At 36.7% G+C, this 22,104-nt stretch overlaps 2 protein-coding genes across 3 annotated transcripts; one reads left to right on the top strand and one right to left on the bottom strand.

Moving 5' to 3' along the window:
• The first annotated feature begins 12,303 nt into the window (after positions 1 to 12,303).
• Positions 12,304 to 15,120, top strand: LOC121970500. Its single transcript, XM_042521264.1, has 4 exons — positions 12,304 to 12,638; positions 12,736 to 12,846; positions 13,851 to 13,919; positions 14,868 to 15,120. The coding sequence occupies exons 1-4, from the start codon at positions 12,474 to 12,476 to the stop codon at positions 14,916 to 14,918; spliced, it is 396 nt and encodes a 131-aa protein (XP_042377198.1). The 5' UTR covers positions 12,304 to 12,473; the 3' UTR covers positions 14,919 to 15,120.
• A 260-nt stretch (positions 15,121 to 15,380) lies between these two features.
• On the bottom strand, positions 15,381 to 19,868 carry LOC121970499 (protein SEEDLING PLASTID DEVELOPMENT 1-like). 2 transcript variants are annotated; one of them, XM_042521262.1, is made up of 9 exons: positions 19,311 to 19,868; positions 19,006 to 19,220; positions 18,192 to 18,342; positions 17,880 to 18,071; positions 17,048 to 17,210; positions 16,726 to 16,958; positions 16,228 to 16,404; positions 15,993 to 16,154; positions 15,381 to 15,841 (listed from the first exon to the last, which is right to left on the bottom strand). In XM_042521262.1, exons 1-9 carry the CDS (start codon positions 19,752 to 19,754, stop codon positions 15,530 to 15,532), a joined length of 2,049 nt encoding a protein of 682 aa, XP_042377196.1. In that variant the 5' UTR covers positions 19,755 to 19,868; the 3' UTR covers positions 15,381 to 15,529. The 2 variants fall into 2 exon arrangements, with proteins under 2 accessions (XP_042377196.1, XP_042377197.1); XM_042521263.1 differs by having other exon boundaries at positions 19,006 to 19,227; positions 19,311 to 19,452.
• Between the last annotated feature and the right edge of the window lie 2,236 nt (positions 19,869 to 22,104).

The raw sequence follows: 22,104 nt of genomic DNA, 5'->3' as shown, positions 1-22,104 counted from the left end.
GGATGCTAATAGCAATATGGTAACGGTCATAAATGAAAAGGATAGTCTCTTAACAACAAAGGATATTTTAATTGCTGAGATAGAGTGTATTCTTAAAGAAAAAGATCTACAATTAAGTGAACTTCATGAGTTACATGATAGGAGTGCCAAAATGACTGACACTAGCAATGTTGTTGTGGACAACAGAATTTTAATTGTAAAAGACAAAATCATAGTCGATGCCAAAAATAAAATTAAAGAGCTCCAAAAAGTCCTGCAAAGCAAGATCGCAGCAGAGCCACGAGCATCCTCTACCACGGATAACAAGGGCATAGACCCTAGCTAATCTGCCAAGACTACCAACTAATTTTGAACTAGGCCCTAAAAGAAAGAGAACTCAGAGAAACTATATATCAGATTATAAAAAAAAGGCAAACAGATTGTTCAGGATGTAAAACTAGAAGCTCCTGCCCTATCAAAGACTGAAGACACAAGTTCATCAAATATAGAAATAAAATATGATGAACTTAAGAAGCTCAAGACCAAAACATTGTAGGTAGGATTGATTGTAGGTAATTCGTTCTTTTATAATCCTTAATGACATATTAGTAATTGAATTTTTTTAGCAAGCAAAGACATTTTTTAAGAAGACTAAAGATGGCGTGATAATAAATGCATTATTAAAGCTGAGTCAGTTAAAGTAAGTTAGTTGGTAGTGTAATTGCATAATCATGTAAACCAATAATGATTATTGGAGTTGATAATAATTATTAGTGCTAACTTATTTTTTTTTCATTTTTTTGAGTGATTATGTAGGGTTATGATGCTTCCAATATAGTTTAACGATACTTTCTCATTAGATATACAATCTTTTATGACAATATTTGATTGAACTCAATACACCATGGGGATTGCATAAATGCTTATTGGACTATGCTAGCTAATGAAGCCAAAAACTCTAACTCACCATACTACCTATCCATATTTTGTGGGGTTAGATTTCAAGTAAGTATTTGATCATCTTGTTTTTATATATATTGGATGCAGTCGACTAAAATTTTATCTTGTTTACATAGGAAATGTTTGGAATGATGCACGTAGATGCATTGAAACAAAGTGCTAAAACTGATGAAGACAAGCCCATTAGATATATTTCCTGTCTTCTAAATATCAAATACTCCAAACAATGAAAGTTTTAAACAAAAAATTAAAACTTCCTTATTTGTTTTCGGAAATTTTTAAAATAAAAATTTCTCTTTTAAAATTCCCTTCATGGTTGATTATAAAAGGAAACTTTTATAAATTAAAATCTCTCTATTAAAATATATGGATGATTACGAAAAAGAAAAGTTTTCTCCAAAATTAAAATCTTCCTTTTAACTACAAATAAGGAAAGATATCAAACCTTTCTCTTAATCCTTTGTAGAAACTATAAAAGGAAAACTTTAATTTTAAAACTCTCTTTTAAATCATGGCTTCCACATAAGGAAATATTTTAAAAAATTAAAATCCCTTTTATTTTATTGTGGCGGGCCACCCTTGATTGGGCTCCAAGTTAGGGTCAGCCACAACTTGATCCATCCAAGGCTTGATTTGGTCAGCCCTTGCTTGGGCTCCAAGCTAGGCTTGGCCGATCACCTAAGGATGGGTAAGAAGGTGGGTTTAGGTGGGTATAAGACTTTATAAATAAGATGCTACGACAGGGACCGAGAGGAGGAATTGGTTTTGGTCTCCTGATGAACTTGAGCTTCCCGTATTCGCCCCGAACACCCAACTCGAGTTCATCAATAATAACTCATACCACTAAAGAGTTATTATTGAACTACTGTACCAATCTCATATTACTATATGGACTCCTTCTTATTATGAGTGTGTTAGTCTCCCTGTGTTTAAGATATAGAATGCCCACTAATTAAATGAGTTACTGATAACTCACTTAATTAATATTTAGCTCCAAGAGTAGTACCACTCAACTTCATTGTCATGTCGGACTAAGTCCACCTACAGGGTTTATATGACAATCCTTATGAGCTCCTCTTGGGGACATCATCAACCTAAATTGTAGGACACAGTTTCCTTCTATAATCAACAACACACACTATAAATAATATTATTTCCCAACTTATCGGGCCTATTGATTTATCGAACTAAATTTCACCCATTGATAAATTAAAGAAATAAATACTAAATATATGTGCTTGTTATTATATCAGGATTAAGAGCACACACTTCCATAATAACAAAGGTCTTGTTCTTTTATGCAGTCAGTATAAAAAGAAACTACCTTAAATGATCATGCTCAATACACTCAGAGTGTACTAGTGTAATTTTATAGTCAAGATAAACTAATATCAAATTACACTATGACTATTCTAATGGTTTGTTCCTATCCATCTTAGTCGTGAGCTACTATTTATAATTTATAAGGAACTGATAACATGATCTTCTGTGTGTGGCACCACACACCATGTTATCTACAATATAAATTAATTGAACAACTACACTTAGTATATAAATGTAGATATTTGACCAATGTGATTCTTTATTTCAAAAATAAATGTTTACAAAAAGCTAGACCTTTAATATACACTCTAACAAGATGGACTCGGCAACACCAGATCTCCCATGGTCGGCGACGTCGAGCTGTGGCGGACGGAGATGATGCAGAGAGGCGCAGAGAGATGGACTTCACGAGCGAGAGGGATTGACGCAAGGAGAAGGGCTCGACCGTTGGGTTTTGTCAACAAGGAAGAAGAATTGTCGCGCCCGAATAGGGGAGGCGAAGATCTCGGGGAAGAGGAAGCGCTCCACGCCACGAGAGGGAGAGGCGGCAGCGGGCGAGAGGTGAGGAAGAGGAAAGAAAAAGGGGAGGGGTCAGCGAGATTAGGGCAAGGAAGAAATAAAAAAAATAAAAAAAATGATTTATAGACTTAGGTATCTATAATTAAACCTAAGGTTGAATTCCAAGCCTATAAATTCATACCCCTTAAACACGTCATACGAGTTATGAAAAATTCCTAGAAAATTTTTAAAAATTCTTAAAAATTCCAATAAGATTTATTCCTCAAATAACCTTATTGAATAATTATTATTTGGGTGTCGTATTTTATAATATATATATATATATATATATATATATATATATATATATATATATATATATATATAATTTAATTTTTTTTCTAAGTTTTTAAAATTTTAGTTTATTTATTTAATATTTTATCTATTTATTTTAGTCTATATATTACTCTTTTTTTAGGGTATTTGGATTTCTTCAAATTCATGTTCCATAGGAAGGTTTGAGAAAGAAGAAGCTATAGATTTTAATGAACAACATTTAAGTTACAAAAATGGCATTCACCAATTTATTTTTAAGTCAAAACTTAGTTAGAAATTAAAGCTATGTTACAATATTATTAGAAATTTCCTATTCCACGTTGTAGACTTGAAACTAGTGTTGGACCTAGCATATTGAAATTTCTATATTAATTCACAATCCGTAGCAAGTTTTTAGTTTATAGAATGGAGAAATGGTCTCAAGTTTTAGATGCCTATCAGGCTAACATTGGACTTGATATAATACCATATCAGGCCCACGTTGGGTCTGATAGTATTCCATATCAGACCCACAACGATGCTGAAATTTTTTGCAATGTTCGATCACCTTTAAAGAGCTTTAAATCAGTAATGGATAACATCGTTGGAGTCCTTAGAATTTTAGAAACTCACAAGAATTAAAATGTGTGCAATCATAGGTGTCTAGGTCCATAAGTGGATTTTAACCAAAATCCACTAATGGCCCTACAATACTTTGATTTCTTTAAATTCACGTTCCCTATGAAGGTTTGAGAGAGGAGAAGCTATATATGATGTCAAAACTTAGTTATAAACACTAGAAAAGAAGTTCTTGCTTTGCGCCAGTTGTCACAAAACAGTGCACCTGATTTGTATTCAATGAATAACAACCGAGAGAGGAGAAACTTTAATATTAATATTAATATATATATATATATATATATATATATATATATATATATATATATTGTATTTGTTTTTTTTTCTAATTTTTAAAAATTTTAATTTATTTATTTAATATTTTATTATTTATTTTATTCTATACATTACTCCTTTTTATAGGGTATTTAGATTTCTTTAAATTCATATTCCATAGGAAGGTTTGAGAGAGGAGAAGCTGTGGATTTTAATGAACAACATTTAAGTTACAAAACAACAACCATCAATTTATTTTTAAGTCAAAACTTAGTTAGAGATTAATGCTATGTTATATTACTATTAGAAATTTCCTATCTCACGTTGTAGACTTAAAACCCAGTGTTAGACCTAGCCTATTAGAATTTCTATACTAATTCACAATCTGTAGCAAGTTTTTAGTTTATAGAAGGGAGAGATGGTCTCAAGTTTTAGATAACTATCAGGCCAACGTTGGGCATGATTTGATACCATATCAGGCCTACGTTAAGCTGTTGGTTGCTACTCGGAAAACCTAGAGGTTCCACTGTACAAAAATTTTGTACAAAGGTCTGAACCTTTTCCTAGCTACCATGTGTTCTTTTAAATTAAATTTTGGATCGCCTGCGGAACTTAACACGTTTGATCCAAAATTTAATCTATTCGTTCTTTTAGGTTTTGACTTGGGTCTCCTGCGGAACTTAACACGTTCGACCCAAATCACCTTAAGTTATTAATTTCATTAAATATTAATTTCCATAATTGGTTCCCAGTACTGACGTGGCGAGGCACATGGCCTTCTTGGATATGGGAGCAACCACCACCGACTAGACAAAACCTTTTATAGAAAGGTAATATTTAATTTCCTAAAATAACTTTAGGTTAACCGAAAAGAACAATCAAATCACAAGGAAAAGAAAAAACAAAAGAACACAACATCGAAAAACATATTCGAAATTCTAGAATCATAAGCCTCTTGTATTTGGTATTATTTTCATAAATAACTAGCATGATGCGGAAAGGAAAAATTACTAGTTATACCTTCTAAAAGACCTCTTGATCTTCTACCGTATTCCTCTTCTAACCTCGGACGTTGTGTAGGCAACGATCTTCCGAGATGAGAACCACCAAGCACCTTCTTCTTCCTTACAAGTTTCGGCCACCACAATTCTCCAAGAGAAGTAGAGGTCCGGCCACCACCACCAAGCTCCAAGGGATGCAAGAAACAAAACCACCTTTCTCTCCTTCTTCTCCTAGCTAGAACCGGCCACCATCAAGAGCTCCAAGAGAGGTTGCCGCCGGCCATAAGAAGAAGAGAAGAGGAAGAAGCTAGGGCCGGCCACCAAGGAGGAAAAGAGAGGAGAAGAATAATAGAGTTAATCACCCATGAAGGCACCTCTACCCCCTCTTTTATAATCCTTGGTCTTGGCAAATAAGGAAATTTAATTAAAAACTTCCTTAATTCTTTTGCCATGAAAAAGAAAAATTTATTTAATTAAAAACAATTTTCTTATTCTCAATTTACATGGCCGGCCACCATCAAGCTATAAACAAGGAGAGTTTTAATTAATTAAAACTTCCTAATTTGTCTCCAGAAATTTATAAAAAAATTTCCCCAATAATTTTCCCTTCATGGTGGTTAATAAAAAGGAAATTTTATAAATTAAAATTCTTCTTTTAAACATGTGGATAAAAAGAAAGTTATCTCTAAAAATTAAAATCTCTTTCAATCTACAAATAAGGAAAGATATCAAATCTTTTCTTAATCTTTTGTAGAAACTAATAAAAGAGAATATTTAATTTTTAAACTCTCTTTTAAATTATTATCATGGTTAAAAAGGAAAGTTTTCTTAAAATTAAAATCTCCTTTCAATCTACAAATAAGGAAAGATTTCAAATCTTTTCTTAATCTTTTGTAGAAAGCTTTTAAAAGGAAAGATTTAATTTTTAAACTCTCTTTTAAAACTATGATATCCACATAAGAAATAATTTTAATAAAAAATCCTTTTTAATATGATGTGGCCGGCCACCTTAAGGCCAACCTTTAGGCTTGGCCGGCCCTAAGCTTGAGCTTCAAGCTTAGCTTGGCCGGCCCCTATTGGTTGGGTAAGAAGGTGGGTATGTGGTGGGTATAAATCTCTATATACAAGAGGCTACGATAGGGACCGAGAGGAGGAATTGGTTTTGGTCTCCCGATAAAATTAAGCATCCCGTGCTCGCCCCGAACACACAACTTAATTTTATCAATAATAATTCATTCCACTAGAGAACTATTATTGAACTACCGCACCAATCCCAAATTACATTTTGGGCTCCTTCTTATCATGAGTGTGTTAGTCTCCCTGTGTTTAAGATATCGAATGTCCACTAATTAAGTGAGTTACTGACAACTCATTTAATTAATATCTTAGTCCAAGAGTAGTACCACTCAACCTTATCATCATGTCGGACTAGGTCCACCTGCAGGGTTTAACATGACAATCCTTATGAGCTCCTCTTGAGGACATTATCAACCTAGTATCTCTAGGACACGCTTCCTTCTATAATCAACAACACACACTATAAGTGATACCATTTCCCAACTTATCGGGCTTATTGATTCATCGAACTAAATCTCACCCATTGATAAATTAAAGAAATAAATATCAAATATATGTGCTTGTTATTATATTAGGATTAAGAGCACACACTTCCATAATAACCGAGGTCTTTGTTTCTTTATAAAATCAGTATAAAAGAAACGACCTCAAATGGTCCTACTCAATACACTCTAAGTGTACTAGTGTAATTATACAGTCAAGATAAACTGATACCTAATTACACTACGACCTTCTAATGGTTTGTTCCTTTCCATTTTGGTCGTGAGCTACTGTTTATAATTTATAAGGTACTGATAACATGATCCTCTGTGTGTGACACCACACACCATGTTATCTACAATATAAATTAATTGAACAACTACATTTATCATAAATGTAGACATTTGACCAATGTGATTCTTATTACTAGATAAATGTTTATACCAAAAGCTAGGCTTTTAGTATACACCCTAACATAAGCCTGATAGTATTCCATATCAGGCCCACAGTGAGGTTGAAGTTTTTCACAACGTTTGATCACCTCTAGAGAGCTTTAAATCAGTAATGGATAGCACCGTTGGAGTCCTTACAATACTAGAAACTCACAAGACTTGAAATAGGTGCAATCAAATATGTCTAGGTCTATAAAGAGATTTTGATCAAAATCCACTGATGGCCTTACGGTACTTGAGTTTCTTTAAATTCACGTTCCCTATGAAGGTTTGAGAGAGGAGAAGCTATATATGGTGTAAAAACTTAGTTATAACCACTACAAATAAAGTTCTTGCTGTATGTCTGTTGGCACGAAACATGTGAACCTTATGAATTTTAATGAACAATATTTAAGTTACAAAAACAACAACCACCAATTTATTTTTAAGTCAAAACTTAGTTAGAGATTAAAGTTATGCTACAATACTATTAGAAATTTCCTATCCGATGCTGTAGACTTAAAACCCAATGTGGACCTAGCCTATTGGACTTTCTATACTAATTCACAATCCGTAGCAAGTTTTTAGTTTATAGAAGAGAGAGATGGTCTCAACTTTTTGAAATTGAAATAAAAAACTTGGTAGTGATCAGTTGAACAAAGCGGTCAAAGTCCCAACCTATCAAGCTAATGTTGGGTCTTATATGATACTATATCAGACCCACGTTGGGCATGATATTATACCATATCAGGCCCACATTAGAACCGATAGTATTCTATATCAGGCCCACAATGAGGCTGAAATTTTTCGTAACGTTCGATCACCTCTAGAGGGCTTTAAATCAGTAATGGATAACATTGTTGGAGTCCTTGCAATACTAGAAACTCACAAGACTTGAAATGTGTGCAATCAGAGGTGTCTAGGTTCATTAGTGGATTTTGACTAAAACCCATTAATGACCCTACGGTACTTGGATTTCTTTAAATTCACGTTCCATATGAAGGTTTGATAGAGGAGAAGCTATATATAATGTCAAAGCTTAGTTATAACCACTACAATGAAGTTCTTGCTCTGTACCAGTTGGCACGGAACATGTGAACCTTAGAGTTACGAGGATAACAACCATTTGTTTGACTCATAACTTAGTAATTACTTTAGAGATCCCAAATTATATGCCTAATTCATATTTCCAAGCAGACCTTGTAGACTTGAAATCCAGTGTTGGACCTAACCTATTTGGATTTCTGAAAAATCTCAACCGTTACCAAGTTTTAGTTTTCAGAAAAGAGATATGGTATGAAGTATAAGTTACATAAGTTATGCCTCTTTTCACTGATCAACACCAGCATGACAATTTGGATATTGTAATTTTTAGTTCACTATGCAATAGTATTGTTATTCCTATAACAATTTACTATACACTTCTCATATCATATATACCACTATATTAAACAACAAATACTACATACAAAGATATAAAACTAACAACACTACGTAATTATACTTGTACATTCCCTACTAACTTTTTTGCTTACAACACTATGGATATTTAATGCGATGTTTTATAGAACTTATCCCTTAAAATTGATACAATTACATCAATTCTAATTTTTTTTATATCTCCTTATTTGAAGTCCATCTTCAGATTGTATAGAAGACATCGAATGTATTACATCACAAAAAAGTCACAGTCAATGTTGTAAATAACATCACTAATTTAATATTCAATATTTTATATCAATATTTTCTATTCACACTCTTTGCTCGACTTACCTAGATTCTTGTTGTGGACATTCTATTGTGCAAGACACCCATTGATTGAAGGGATGATGCATTTCAAAATTTGGATCAGCAGCAACAAGGTGCTCACGACTATATAGTTTTAAATTTGATACCTGTAAGATTGAACAGGAAATTAAAATTTTATATCAACTAGCATTTATACTACATTACAAACATATATATAAATATTAGATACTCACCATTACTTCAAATTCATATTTGAATTTACTTCCACTTGCTAGAGAATTGTAATCATTAAACGTCATTGATTTGGTTTCCACCATCAACAAGTGGAAGTGTGCATTATCATTGCACAAAGGTATAAAAATATACCTAAACTCTTCATCTTCTATATCTATATTTATCACTTGTTGAAAGCCAAACTTCCTTGGATTTTATTGATGACTACAAATATGCAAAACCATACATACTTAACCAAATAATAAAATGTATTCAAATATTATATATTCTCAAATAGATTCCTTATTGTGAAGAAGGTTAAATAATATATAGACTTGTTATATGTCCTACCAGACGAGGATTATCCCTTAAATATAATTTTACAATACATGTCAATTACCTCCCTTTTTGTCAACATCTCTCCATTCACACCAGATAAGAAGGAATACGCATTAAATCAAAAGGTGGTTCCTCCCAAATTAATTCATTTGTAAACCTATAAAGTAAATCAATGATTATAAATCATAAAATTAAATTAGGGAACCATATAATTATCTAAATTAGAGAAGCATATAATTGTCTTGACTTGTCACTTAATTAAATCAACTATGTGTTTTGCATACTTTAGGTTCTCCAACTCTTTTAATAAGTAGGTCATATCTTCATCTTATTTTTTCTTATTCGAAGTCTTAAATTGCTTCTTCACAAACTATGCCCATAAACATAAAAAAATTTAAATACTAAATTAAATCAAGCAAAATATTTTTTTATATGTAAATACATATTTACAGTAATGACTTGTTTCCTTATTTTGTTAAGTTTGACAATCCTGCTGCATCATTCTCTACCTCTTCTTCATAATTGCCTTCCATTAATGTGACGATGTCTCTTTCTTCTTTCATATCATCCACATCAATTTTTTCTTTCCCTTTCTCCATAACATCATATTCTTTTACAAATTTTTTACCCTCTGTCTCTATTGAAACGTTCTCCATAGGCTCGCATATTTGTATATCTCCGCTGCCTCTTAAGTAAAATCTAGAGCCACAATGGACTATCAATTTGAGTATCCTTGTAATCATAGTGACTTCTATCACGTCCTCTCCTACTTCTTGTTCCAAAAGCTACTGGTTCACATTGAGGATTATCTACAGGATCATTTGATTGAAATTGCATGCCTTTATTTTCTATTATTTTAAGTAATTCTTTCACCCTATCATTCAAATGCATGTTTGTTAGCTCCTTAATTCGGGTTGCTTGAATAATGTAGTTACCACATTCTTATTACTTTGACTTCCTTCTTCATTACCTTCAAATAATGATGTCTCCATTGGACGTGGAATGTCATCAACGCCAACAAGATTCTCAACCAATGATTTCTCATATTGGGTAGGGATTAGGTCAATCATAACTTGTCAAATTATTAAAACACGTGTTAAAAAAGGGATATTAACCCAACTTAAGTGACAGTTAAAATTTACCTCTTTAGATGAGACTCTATCGAACAAATCTCTCACCTTACTAATATGTAAAGAAATATTCTTCTACTTATTTATTCTTGCTCCTTTAATTTTGTATAGTTTTTGGAATGAGACTTGCTCCAAAAACCTAATTCATTATCACAAGTGTTAATTATTCATACATGTCCACGAAATATTATTAAATTTAACATCAAATATAAACTCATTGTCAAAAGACCAGCAAAACCCTTTAGGTAAGGGAGGTTGATGTTAGAATGTATTATTTGAGTTGATGAAAATATGTCCCCAATCTTAGGTAATTGTGGAGTCATAAATTCATGGATGACTTTAAGCCAGTTGAATCTAACAAGATTATGAAAATCATCTACTATATCTATAAAATATAAAGGGACCTGATATATACTAGAAGAAAATAAGACACAAATAAATATATACAAAATGTAAAATTTACAAAAATAATAAAATATCATCATCTTCTTCAACGTGATTGACATAAAATTTAAGCAACTCCTTAATTCTTAATCTGGTAGCTTCTTTTTTATTTGAGAAATAAGTTAGAAAGAGGTCATCCGATGCTTTAGTTGAATTGATCAGAACCGAAATACTTCGGTCTGCAATACCAAGCAACAAAGAAACGCCTCTTCTTGTGAAGGCAACCGGAACACTTGAACAACTTAAATGATTAGTTGATTTCTATGAACAAATAAATAAGTATTAGGCCCACGGTGGGTCTGATATGATTACATATTAAGCCCACGTTTGGCTTGTTATGAGATCGTATCAGACCCACGTTGGGTCTGACTACTTCATGATTAAAATTGACAATTATAATTTGTATCTAAGAATCTAAAGATTTGAGAAGTTGACTCCCAATTTTTAAATATATTGGCCAATATACCATGGATATGCTGCATATCTTGTATGTCTAAAAAAATATTAAAGGTAACTATTTGATGATCGCTATGTGTAAATCATGTAAAATAATAAATCCATGATGACTTCCTTTCTTTATGGATGCTTAAAAAAACTTTTAAAGTGACCTAAGACACTGTTCCAATACAATTTCTGCCTACCATCAACTAAACTCTATAATTTAAAAAATTTTAATCAAACTTGTTGAGCTTTTCAAAATCAGAGAGTTTTTAAGGTGATACTTTTGCAGATAATTGAAGTGTAGAGGATGATACACCCGATCCACTTCTTTGCACTATTATGAAACGAGATTATTTTCGGAATCCCTAAAACCCCTTTACTGTAAAGTCGCGATCACTGTGGATTTATAGGTGGAAATATTTGATGTCGCCTGAGGGATACATGAAGACACTTAGTTATGATTCGAGTGGGATGATGATTTCGCCATTAAAATAAAGTTCTAATCAGAAAATTATGAAGAGTGACGAAACATGCACGAACTGAAAGAGGAAGTGAGAAAAATAATCACTCTGTCACCATCATTATTATTTTTAAATCATTTTGATTTAAAATATGATTCGAATATCGAGAAAATTATGACTGAAAAAAATTTGGCAAGAGTATTATACTCTTTAATAAATATACAATTTCGATACACCTTTTAATAATTTTTATATTCTACGTGTACCTTTGATAAATTGCCACATTCAAAATTTCAAATTTATTTCTCTGAGCTAAAAAAAATGAAGGAAAATATAAAGATGTGTATATATCATAATCATGATGCTTTTGCCACGTGAGCGGTAGGTTCCGACAGGATGAGGAAAGAGATCCAGGCCCTAGAGAATCCGTGGGCCGCCGCATTCGCATCCTAGACCTGAATGGCATATAAAGGAGTAGATAGTTAAGAAAAGATAATAATTTTATATCTTAATAAAATTTGGATGGTCATTTTAAAATTTAAATATTTTTTACTGGGTCGAAGACAGATTTTTATATATGAAATTTGGACGTCCCGTGGCTGCATCAAAGGGCAGCATATTCCTCAACGACCTCCTCTTCCCTTTCCTCCTAATCCAGACTCCGACCGCATCTCGTCTTACATAATCCACCGCTCCTCCTCCTCCTTCGCCACCACCTTCCTCATCTCCTTGTCACTCATGGCGTCCGTCACCGCCGTCGCCACTAAGAAGACGCTGCTCGCCGAGGACGTTCCCTGGAGGGCCTCCCCCACCGGAAGAAAGCCCATCCCTAAAATCCACCTCAATCCCGTCCTCCGCGTCCAACCCAATTCCAATTCTAACTACGCCCTCGCCGTCATGAAGGTACTCCTCGCCGCCCTCCGTCTTGCCCTAATTGGTTTGCTTCCCCCCCGTTTTTATTTCCTCTCTTCGGCTCCTTAAAGTTGCTCCTTTTATGTAGCATCCGGATCCCATAGGCGGCGGGTTCGCCACGGAGGCCAGGCTGGAAGCTGCGGGGTCGGACTGCATCGTCCCGGGGCTCGCTACTCCGGTGAAATTACTTGGATTGAAGGTTTTGCTTAGTTGATCTTGTTTCTTTTTGTTGTGTCGTATGGATAAGGCTGACTGAATCATTCCTGATGCACGAGCAACTGGAATAGTTTATCATAGTTGAGTCAATTTCGGTGTTCCAGTTGTTTCGTATTGGAAGAGTTCATTCTTCATACGTACTAACTGAGATATTCACTCTCGAATTAAGTTTGCTTCTTTCACTACAATTTGTAAATTCGTCACTTGTGAAAGTTGTATTCTTTGCCTTGTTTAATTTGTCATTACTACACGTATGCTTTTTTATATATAGTTCATAAAGAAAAAACTTAGTTTTTAATGAAGCCATGACTGCAATCTTGGAACTAGGATGAGTTATATAAATCTTCAGTGATTTTGTTCGTTGATAATTCCATCTACTGCAGGTTTTCTAATTAAAAGAAAAAAAAAAAAAGTGGAAGTGCTATTCTTAGTTTTGAATCAGATTTAGATATTTCTTTGTCCAGGATCATGGTCAGTTTGCTATTGTAGTCATTTGTGATACATAGGTAAGCCAACTATCAAGGATATTGATAGGAAATCTTTGAATGTTTGCTGTCTGAAGAGCTTTGTGGAGATTCCAAGCTTAGCTTCATCAAAATGGGAATAGCCTTTTCTTGTTGTCTAGTACATCTTTGGAATTCATTCAAGCAACATCATTATCACAATTCTTATGTTGAGGGATAAGTAACTTGACTATATTCCTTGATCCTTTGACTTTTTTTTTCCTTCTAGTAGCTATACTATATTCATACTAGGTAAATATCCTGCAATGGTTTCAGGCTCTTCTGATGATTCCTTTTATTTTGATTCATACAATGTCAGGGTTGTAAAGTCATTCACAATGAAAGCTGAAATATGGAGCTATTTGATGTTTTGAATGTTTAGGCCGATTGATTGAACAATCCTCGATTAGTGATTTAAACTTTTCAAGATTGTAGCTTAAAAATTTTCTTGCAGTTTTAATATTGACTTTTTCACTGTATGCAGGTCTGGCCTATAGATATTGACTTTAAATTTGTGGAACCTGTTGGAAGGGAACTTCAAGCTCTTGGAAAGGTGAACAAATTGGGCATCCTTTTCTTTATGCTGATTTAAGATGTTTTAATTATCTTACAAATACAAGTGACGCTGGGTACAACAATACTGCACAAAATAAGATTCACAAGGCAACATGAATTGTGAATTATAGAGAATAGAAGACCAAAAAAATAGTACCAGAATATGAATATGATGGCCTCTATTGGGCAATATTGAATAAACTATTCAATACACTAACGGGTTACATCATATGATATTCATACAAATTTGGACTACAAGATTGTGAAACAATAACACAGTTTTTTGCCTTACATTTCTCAGTGAGAAACAGTTAAAATATACTTGCAAAGTCCTATCCTGAATTGTTGGGGAAGCTATTTTTCTTTATGAGGTTTCCCATATGATCCTGGGAGTTACAATCCTACCTACAATCTTTTCATATCAATATGATCCTTTTCCTTTTCGCTTGGAAACTTAATGGTTTGAAACATTGGAAAAATGTGCTGAACTATTTACAGCTCTTCATGTCACACATTTTTGTGCTTATATGATTTAAGTAACTATCATTAGTTGGCTACAATCAGCACTTCAGACTATCATGGTGGGATTAAAATATTAGACTCTGGCACCATTTTTAAATCCACACAACTGCTGATTTCAACCTGGAAATCTTCAGTCAAGGAAAAGAAGTTGACTCCAATGAATCTTATTACCAATAAGAAAATTTAGTCCATTTGTAATATACATTTACATAAAAAAATATCAGACAAAGTAAAAAAAGGTAGGCTAACTGATTGCCTTGCTCTCAGCGGCCAATTCTTGCTCAAGACATCAAAATTTAAAACTGTATTATTCAGCATATCATCATGACATCATTTCATGTACATATTATGTTTATTTGAGTTCAAGTTGACTCTTTATAATTAGTTTGGTTATTTGAATGTCCTGATTACTTGCCTTCTCCAGTTTATGGATTCAGCACTTAACCTCATGAATGCATCATTTCAAGATCGCTAGCCCAAGTGCCATGGTGACTCCTTATTGGATCAAAACTTTTGTGATCTATGATGACATCTCCTTTGTGATCTGTCTGCTTGTCACGCTGGGATGTAAGAGCTTCAAAAGTTCAAGAGATATGTAATGTTTGTGGTTATTTGTATAATGCTGCGAGAACATTCAAAAACTCGTTTCTTCAATAAAACTCACATAGTTGTCATGATTTGCGGTTTTACCTGTTTGCTGTGAAGTACTTGCAATTATGAAGTTTTGAAAGTGTTCTAGTTTTCACCTGTTTTCTTCTACTGAAAACATTAATGAAATATCTTGTGGTTTTGCAATGTTAACACACCTATTAGCACTGATATAATCTTGCACAAAGCTTTATGGAGAGATATTATTCATGATGCTGATCCAAAATAAATGCACACAAACATCTAAATGACCCCAGATATTCCTTGAATTCACATTTCAAGTGAGACGTAAATGGATAACATGCGAGCAATTTTCCATTAAAAGAATGATATAAATTTACATTGCTGTGAAGAACAAGCATCACAGTTTGATATATACATAAACTGTACAAGACGGGGTAGAACTAACAACACAAGTTTCACCATTTTAGAATTTTTTTAATTATCAGGCAGAAGGGGAAGACGAATAACACTAGAACCCACATTCCATCCGGGTAGTGAATTAAGATTCACTTCTTGCAGTTGCTCACTTGAATGTTGTCCATGGCTCTTGGCAGATGAGCTTTTCTTATCGATCTTCACAGGAAGAATCTGCAGCCTTGAGTTCAGTTCTGTTCCTGACCTCTTTGCGGTTAATTGGTAGCTTGCCACGAGCTCGAGTTGGCGAGCAATTATCTTAGAGCATTGGGGGAGGAGCTCTACGGGTTCTCCACCAGGGATTACAATGTACTCGATAGCCATACGAACCTCCTACAATGTACATAATTGGAAGAAAGCTACTGAGGTTTAAGTAGGTAAGTGCAATGATATTGGAAGAAATGTTTGAACAATACGAGCATCCCCATATGTATCAACCATCACAATGCGTGTTAGTGTAAATTGGTCGCAACAACGCACATACCTCCAGAGCATCAATTTCTTCCAAGGTAGGTTTTCGCTTAGGCGCGTCATCTTCCACTTCTATGTCGTCCGTGAATGTTGATGTTTCATTTGGTCTAGAGCCAAAATTATTAATCCCAAGAATCATCTTAACTGCCTTTACCATTTGTGCCATCGTACTCTCCTGCGGTTAAGAACGAAGAACTATAAGGGCACTAGCAGTGCAACCAAAGAATCAAAATGCCAAGATTCTTTACTTTGATCACGAATATGGGAAGCTTGTGGAATTTTGCAACGCTGCGAATCCAAGGATTTTGCTTCATTTCGAAACTCGATGCTAGAATTGCATTTGCTGTTCCAATGTCATCAGTTGCACATATATCATCCTCATAGCCCATTACAGTTGCAACTTGCAGCAGATCAGCTTCCAAAATCTAAGAATGAATCAATATCACATCAATTGGTCCAATAAAAGTAAATTATTTAATGATAATGTGCTTGTACTCTTTCAGCAAACCCCAAAGAAGAACATGCTAAAAACTAAAATGGAACGCAAAAAGAGAAATATAGACAAGGGGTATGACACTGAGCTTTTTATATAGAGCATCTAATTAAGGATTTTGATTTTTGAGGCTCAACAAAGTCACTATAATGTCATACCTTCTTATGTGACCTGTGATATCAGAAGGCAAAAGAGGCATGCAAGGAACAAAATTCCAGAAATTGAATGCTAATGAACGCAGTTTGATGATTACCTTATAAGTATATACATGAATTGGCAATCTCCTTGGTGTGTATGAATTACTTCTAGCTTTCTTGTTATATCCAGCATTAGCATTTGCATCATCAAGTAAAGGCATGCCAATTGAAACATCCTTTTTAGAACTAATAAATTGTTCCTCTTCATGAAACTCCTGTGGTACAGGAGAAGAGTTACTTAAATCACCATTGGGATCCATCTTGCGTGTTTCAAAGAGGGGAGATTTCCCTGTATTCACAAAAGAATGACAATGAATTATTTCTCAAAACAGGAATTTGAGAAACAGGCTGACAAATCAGGAGAAGAAACAACCGTACCTGCTAAAATAGCATCTACAGTAGCTTCCAATTTGTGATGAACTTGGTACTCAGTTTTGGATATCATCTCAACAGCACAGGTAAATGTAGACGGTCCTTTTCTTTCAAGGATTGTCTTTTGAACTTTCCTTTTCCTAGCTTCCTCGTCACCAAGTGTAACACTCTACATTGAAATAAGTTCAAAGTAACTGATATATGAACAAATAGATTACGTGATATTTTTTCTTGGTGGAAGAGGATATTTCAGTGACTAAAATCTATACTTCTCGAGTTCAGGATCAGTGAAGGAAAACTGTGCATTAGCTTGTGCATATGATATGCATTTAGCAAGATTACCAGAGCCTGAGATCCTTGTAAAAATAATCAGTTGTATCAGTATTCGTGATACTACATATTATATCCTCCTCTAGTTCTAGAATGCCTTGTTAAAACATAGGATGAATGATTGACATTCATAAAGGGGATTAAGCTTTCAGAGTATGTAATAACATGGATGTAAATTCTCCTTTTCGAAGCTACTGAATTCTTTCAGTTTTAGGTATCTAAAAATAAACTCTATGCTCAAACAGTGAGGAGGCATGCACATTAATTTCAATATATTGACTGTCATTTTTTGATTTTCAAATACTACATTTTACTTCCAAGGGACTTTTACATTGGTTTCTAAGCAAATTCAAGCAGAATCCACAAAACATTTTAGTTTTCAGTTCATCAGATACATAAATTCAGAGTTAGTCGAACTCAAGCAAAAAGTATCTGAGATAATTGCCAACCAAAATGTCACATAGGCGAACAATATGCAGATAGACAAAGTAGAGAAATAAAGCACTACCTCTATCCCACCAACAAGTGCCTGTAGGCATGGATTTTTTATTATGCTCTCAATTGTTACCCCATGAGCTGTTCCAACAAGCTGAACACCTCTTTGAGCTATAGTACTTGCTGCCATAGCTTCAAGTTCGGTTCCAATTTCATCAATTATGATTACTTCTGGCATGTGATTCTCAACTGCTTCAATCATGACCTAATGATCGTGGCACAAAGAGACATACACAGAAATATTATTTTCACAAACCATCTATCTAGCTCACGAGCTGGATTTAATGTGAATTCCATGAGGGAAAATAGCATACAGTTCACTTACATTGTGCTGCATACTAACATTTGGAACTTGCATTCTCCTAGCACGGCCAATTCCCGAGTGAGGTATATCTCCATCACCACCGATTTCATTGGATGTGTCTACTATGACTACCCGTTTCATCTTTTCGTCTGCTAATACTCTAGCTATCTCCCTGCATTTAAACAGTGAGGATAAAAACAACAAAAGTAGAATTTTTGTAGCTCTTTCACTTCATCAGAGAAATATAACTATGCAAAAATTCATTTTCAATGTTTAAGCACACTTTGGCTTTTCAAGTCAGCAATAATCATATACAATGTGGATGAACTGGTGAATCATGATTTCAGTTTTAAAAAAAGGTTTGAATTGCCAAAGCCACAAGATCACCGCATACACGTTTGGATGCAACAAAGACAACATAAACCTCTCAAACATATATGATCTCGTTGAAAAAAGAATAAAAACAATACAACTGAATACTAAGCATATTACGCCTCTGCACACTCCAAGCAACATCGATACCATGGTACACTTATAGTGACAAACAATTAACAACAATCGAGTTATAATATCTCAACTATTAAGGCCTGCACATGGACCCTTTGTTATTTAAGGTTTCTCCAGAAAAACTGATATTCTAGAGAATGTGAAAAGAATATATCCTGTGGACTATCAAGCGTGCCTTTCAGAGTTCAAACTTTAGAAGATCAGTAAATGAATTAAGTAGTCAACTTTTGAAAAAGTAAAATTAATATTATCGCATGTACCAATCAACCGACTACAGTATAAAGAGAATTAATAGCTCCTCCAATGTTCGATGAATGCACGATGGTACCTGATCAAAGTCGTCTTCCCAACTCCAGGAGGCCCAATTACTAAGATAGAACCTCCACCTTCCACTAAATCACGAATCATCTCTGCACTGCCCGCTACAGCCCGACCAACTCTACAGGTGAGACCAATGATTTGCATCTTCCGATTCCTAATGGCGCTAATTCGGTGCAAGGAACGATCAATCCCCGATCGATTGTCATCCGAAAAGTCACCAACCTGTTAACTAAATCCTCGGTTCAGTCAAAGAAGATCGCGGGATCAGAGTTATATATATATATAAAAATCTTGTTTTGGGAACGGAACTACCTTAGAAATTGCTTGGTGAAGGTCTTCGACGGCAACAAACTGTTCGGACATGATCCAATCCCCGGACGGGAACCGCGCGATGGGCTTCCTGCCCAAATCCATCACCACCTCAATGAGCTTCCGAATCTCTTGGTGCCGCACGAGATCTCTCCTCATCCGAGGCGGGACCAACTCGAGGAACAAATCCAACTCCTCGTGAACCGCCGGATCCGCGGGGGAAGCGCGCTCGTCGTCGGGTCGCGGCCCCGAGGAGGAGACCGAGTCGCGGTAGTGGCTCCATAGGGAGCAGCGATCGGCGTCAGCGTCGGGGAGGCGGAAGGACGGGGAAACAGCCTTGCGTCGGCCGGGAGAGCGGCGGGAGGCGGAGGACGAGCGGACGATGAGGCTAGGGCACGGCGTCTGCAGCTGGGGGAAGGCATGCGCGGGAGCCAAAGCTTTCAGCATCTTCTCTGCGCCGCCTAAAGCGGGCGGCCGATTGCCGAATGACCTTTATAGTCGAGATTTTTCGTCGAACGGGTGGAGGGCGGAAGGAGGAGGGCGACGGAACGGCCCAGCGTTAGTGGCCACGGATCGCGCGAGCAGGTTGATCCAGTGCCCAAGGTCCCGAGTTTCGCATCCAACAGAGAGCAGCATTTCCAACCCTTCACGAGAAAAGGATGCAGTGGGCAGACCTCGTACGTTCCTGTTGCGTGTCTCGCAGGATACTGGGGATGGTGATGAAACATATACCAAGTAGATTCTCCACCAAGTTAATATTACCTTTCGTAGATCTGACGCCTCATCTCCTAAGCGAGATGAGATCCTCTGTCCCTAAAATACTGTGTCCCCATGTCCCAGAACTGATCAGACGGTCTAAATCATATCTCAAGAATGCAGTGTATATCATGAAAATATCATAGCCGTCCGATCGGATCTGGGACATGGGGACACAGTATTTTGGGGACAGAGGATCTCATCTGCTCCTAAGCATATGGGCAAAAAAGTTGAACTGTCACCCTAGTGCCCCCGGCCTCGGTCCCGGTCTCATAAGATTTCAGAGGAAGTAAATCACGGTTAATGCTGGGCAGGATAGGTGACTGGGGGTCGAAGGAATTTTTGGCGCAACAGACCAGGGTTTTATCTCCGAGTGCAACTGACGACCTTTGACCCCACGACTTCATTGGCAAGCTGCAGGCACCTAACCAGCTGATCCAGCCCATGAGGGCAAGACACTCATCTCCTAAGCATATGCCTTTAGAGGTGCCGGGCTTGTTTCTTCGTACTAAATTATATTATTGATCCTGCGCCTAGATTCCGGGGGGATGACTCACCGGGATAGTAAGGAGAGGGAGACTAAAGGGAGACACTATCATTATTATCACATGAAGGAGAGGAGATCTTCTAGATCACTTTACGATCTAGAGATGTTCTCTTTACATGCATTGATAGAGATGGATGATCTCTATTTGTAAAATAAATAGGGACCATTTATCCCTACTAATATATATAAAGGGAGGATCGTCTGTGATACAGTTATGGCTTAATGGCAGGAAAGTAATTATGATGGGGAGGAGGAGCAATTTTGTCTTTGGACATGTGTGGAGTTTTGGGGTTTTATGTGTGGCACTATAGCATGCGAAGAGGGGGGAGCTTCTTCGTGTAATTGACGCCGCCACCAGCAACTTCTTCCTCCCTCCCATCTCCTCGCCGGTGCCGACGTCGGCCACCGACCGCCACCTCTCCTTCTCTCTTCTTCTCCTCTCGCCGGCAGAAGCTTCTAGTCGCCAGAAAATAGAGGAGCCAACTTCTCTCCCTGGTGCTCAACTCCTCGTCGGAGTCGGCCGCCATTCCTCTTCTCCTCCTCTACTCTCCCTCGCCGCCGGCCGCACCTCCTCTTCTTCCTCCTCGCGATGCCACCGCCGAGCACTGCTCCCTCGCCTTCTCTCTCGCTCTCAAGTCTCTCCCCCTCCCCCTCGCGCCTCAACCCACGGGATTGACTCACCGGAGCAGGAGCAGCAGCGGAGCCACCCCTCTCTCTCTCTCCTTCCTCTCATCGGCAACATTCTCGCCTCCTCCTCTCCTCCCGCTGGAGCCGCCCCCGAGCAGTCCCCCTCTCTCCCTCTCGGCATGCCACAACCGTCCTCTTCTCGTCATCACTGTGTTAGGACCAAAAGTAGCTAGAGGGGGGGGGGGGGGGGGTGAATAGCTCGTCGCGTTCGCTCGTTGCTCGGCGTTGCTTGTTTCTTCAAAGATGTGCAGCGGAAAATACAGAAACAAACACACAACGCTAACACGGTTGGTTTTACTTGGTATCCACCTCACAAGAGGTGACTAATTCAAGGATCCACACCAACACACACACCCTCCACTAAATAAAACTCTCCTTTATGGTAACTACCAAAGGCGGAGAAGCCCTACAAGACTCAATACAAGAAGAGAGGGAAAGGATACAAGAAATACAAGCTTACAAGCTTACAATGAGTACAAAACCCTAACCCTAGCTTCTCTTCTTGGCTTTGATCCGCCTCTTGACTTGGAGAGCTTCCAAGATCCTTCAAGAACTGGCGATCTGAGCTTTGTGGAGGAGTTGGCGAGAGCTCTGGAGTGAATCGGAGAAGAGATGCCGCAGCCATCGAACGCCTGCAGCTATAAACGACGCCAACGGTCGGATCCCGATCGATTCGAATGTTCCCAATCGATCGGGGAGGCTTTGGATCGATCCACGGATCGATCCAGAGCGCCTCTGCGCCTGGATCGATCCACGGATCGATCCAGCGCTTATCGCGCGAAGCAGCCGCGTCCCAATCGATCCACT

Source organism: Zingiber officinale, chromosome 4A, assembly GCF_018446385.1.
Source record: "Zingiber officinale cultivar Zhangliang chromosome 4A, Zo_v1.1, whole genome shotgun sequence".
In the NCBI taxonomy this organism is placed as follows: Eukaryota; Viridiplantae; Streptophyta; class Magnoliopsida; order Zingiberales; family Zingiberaceae; genus Zingiber; species Zingiber officinale.
Note: the sequence above shows the minus strand (reverse complement) of the source record. Positions and strands in the feature narration are given on the sequence as shown.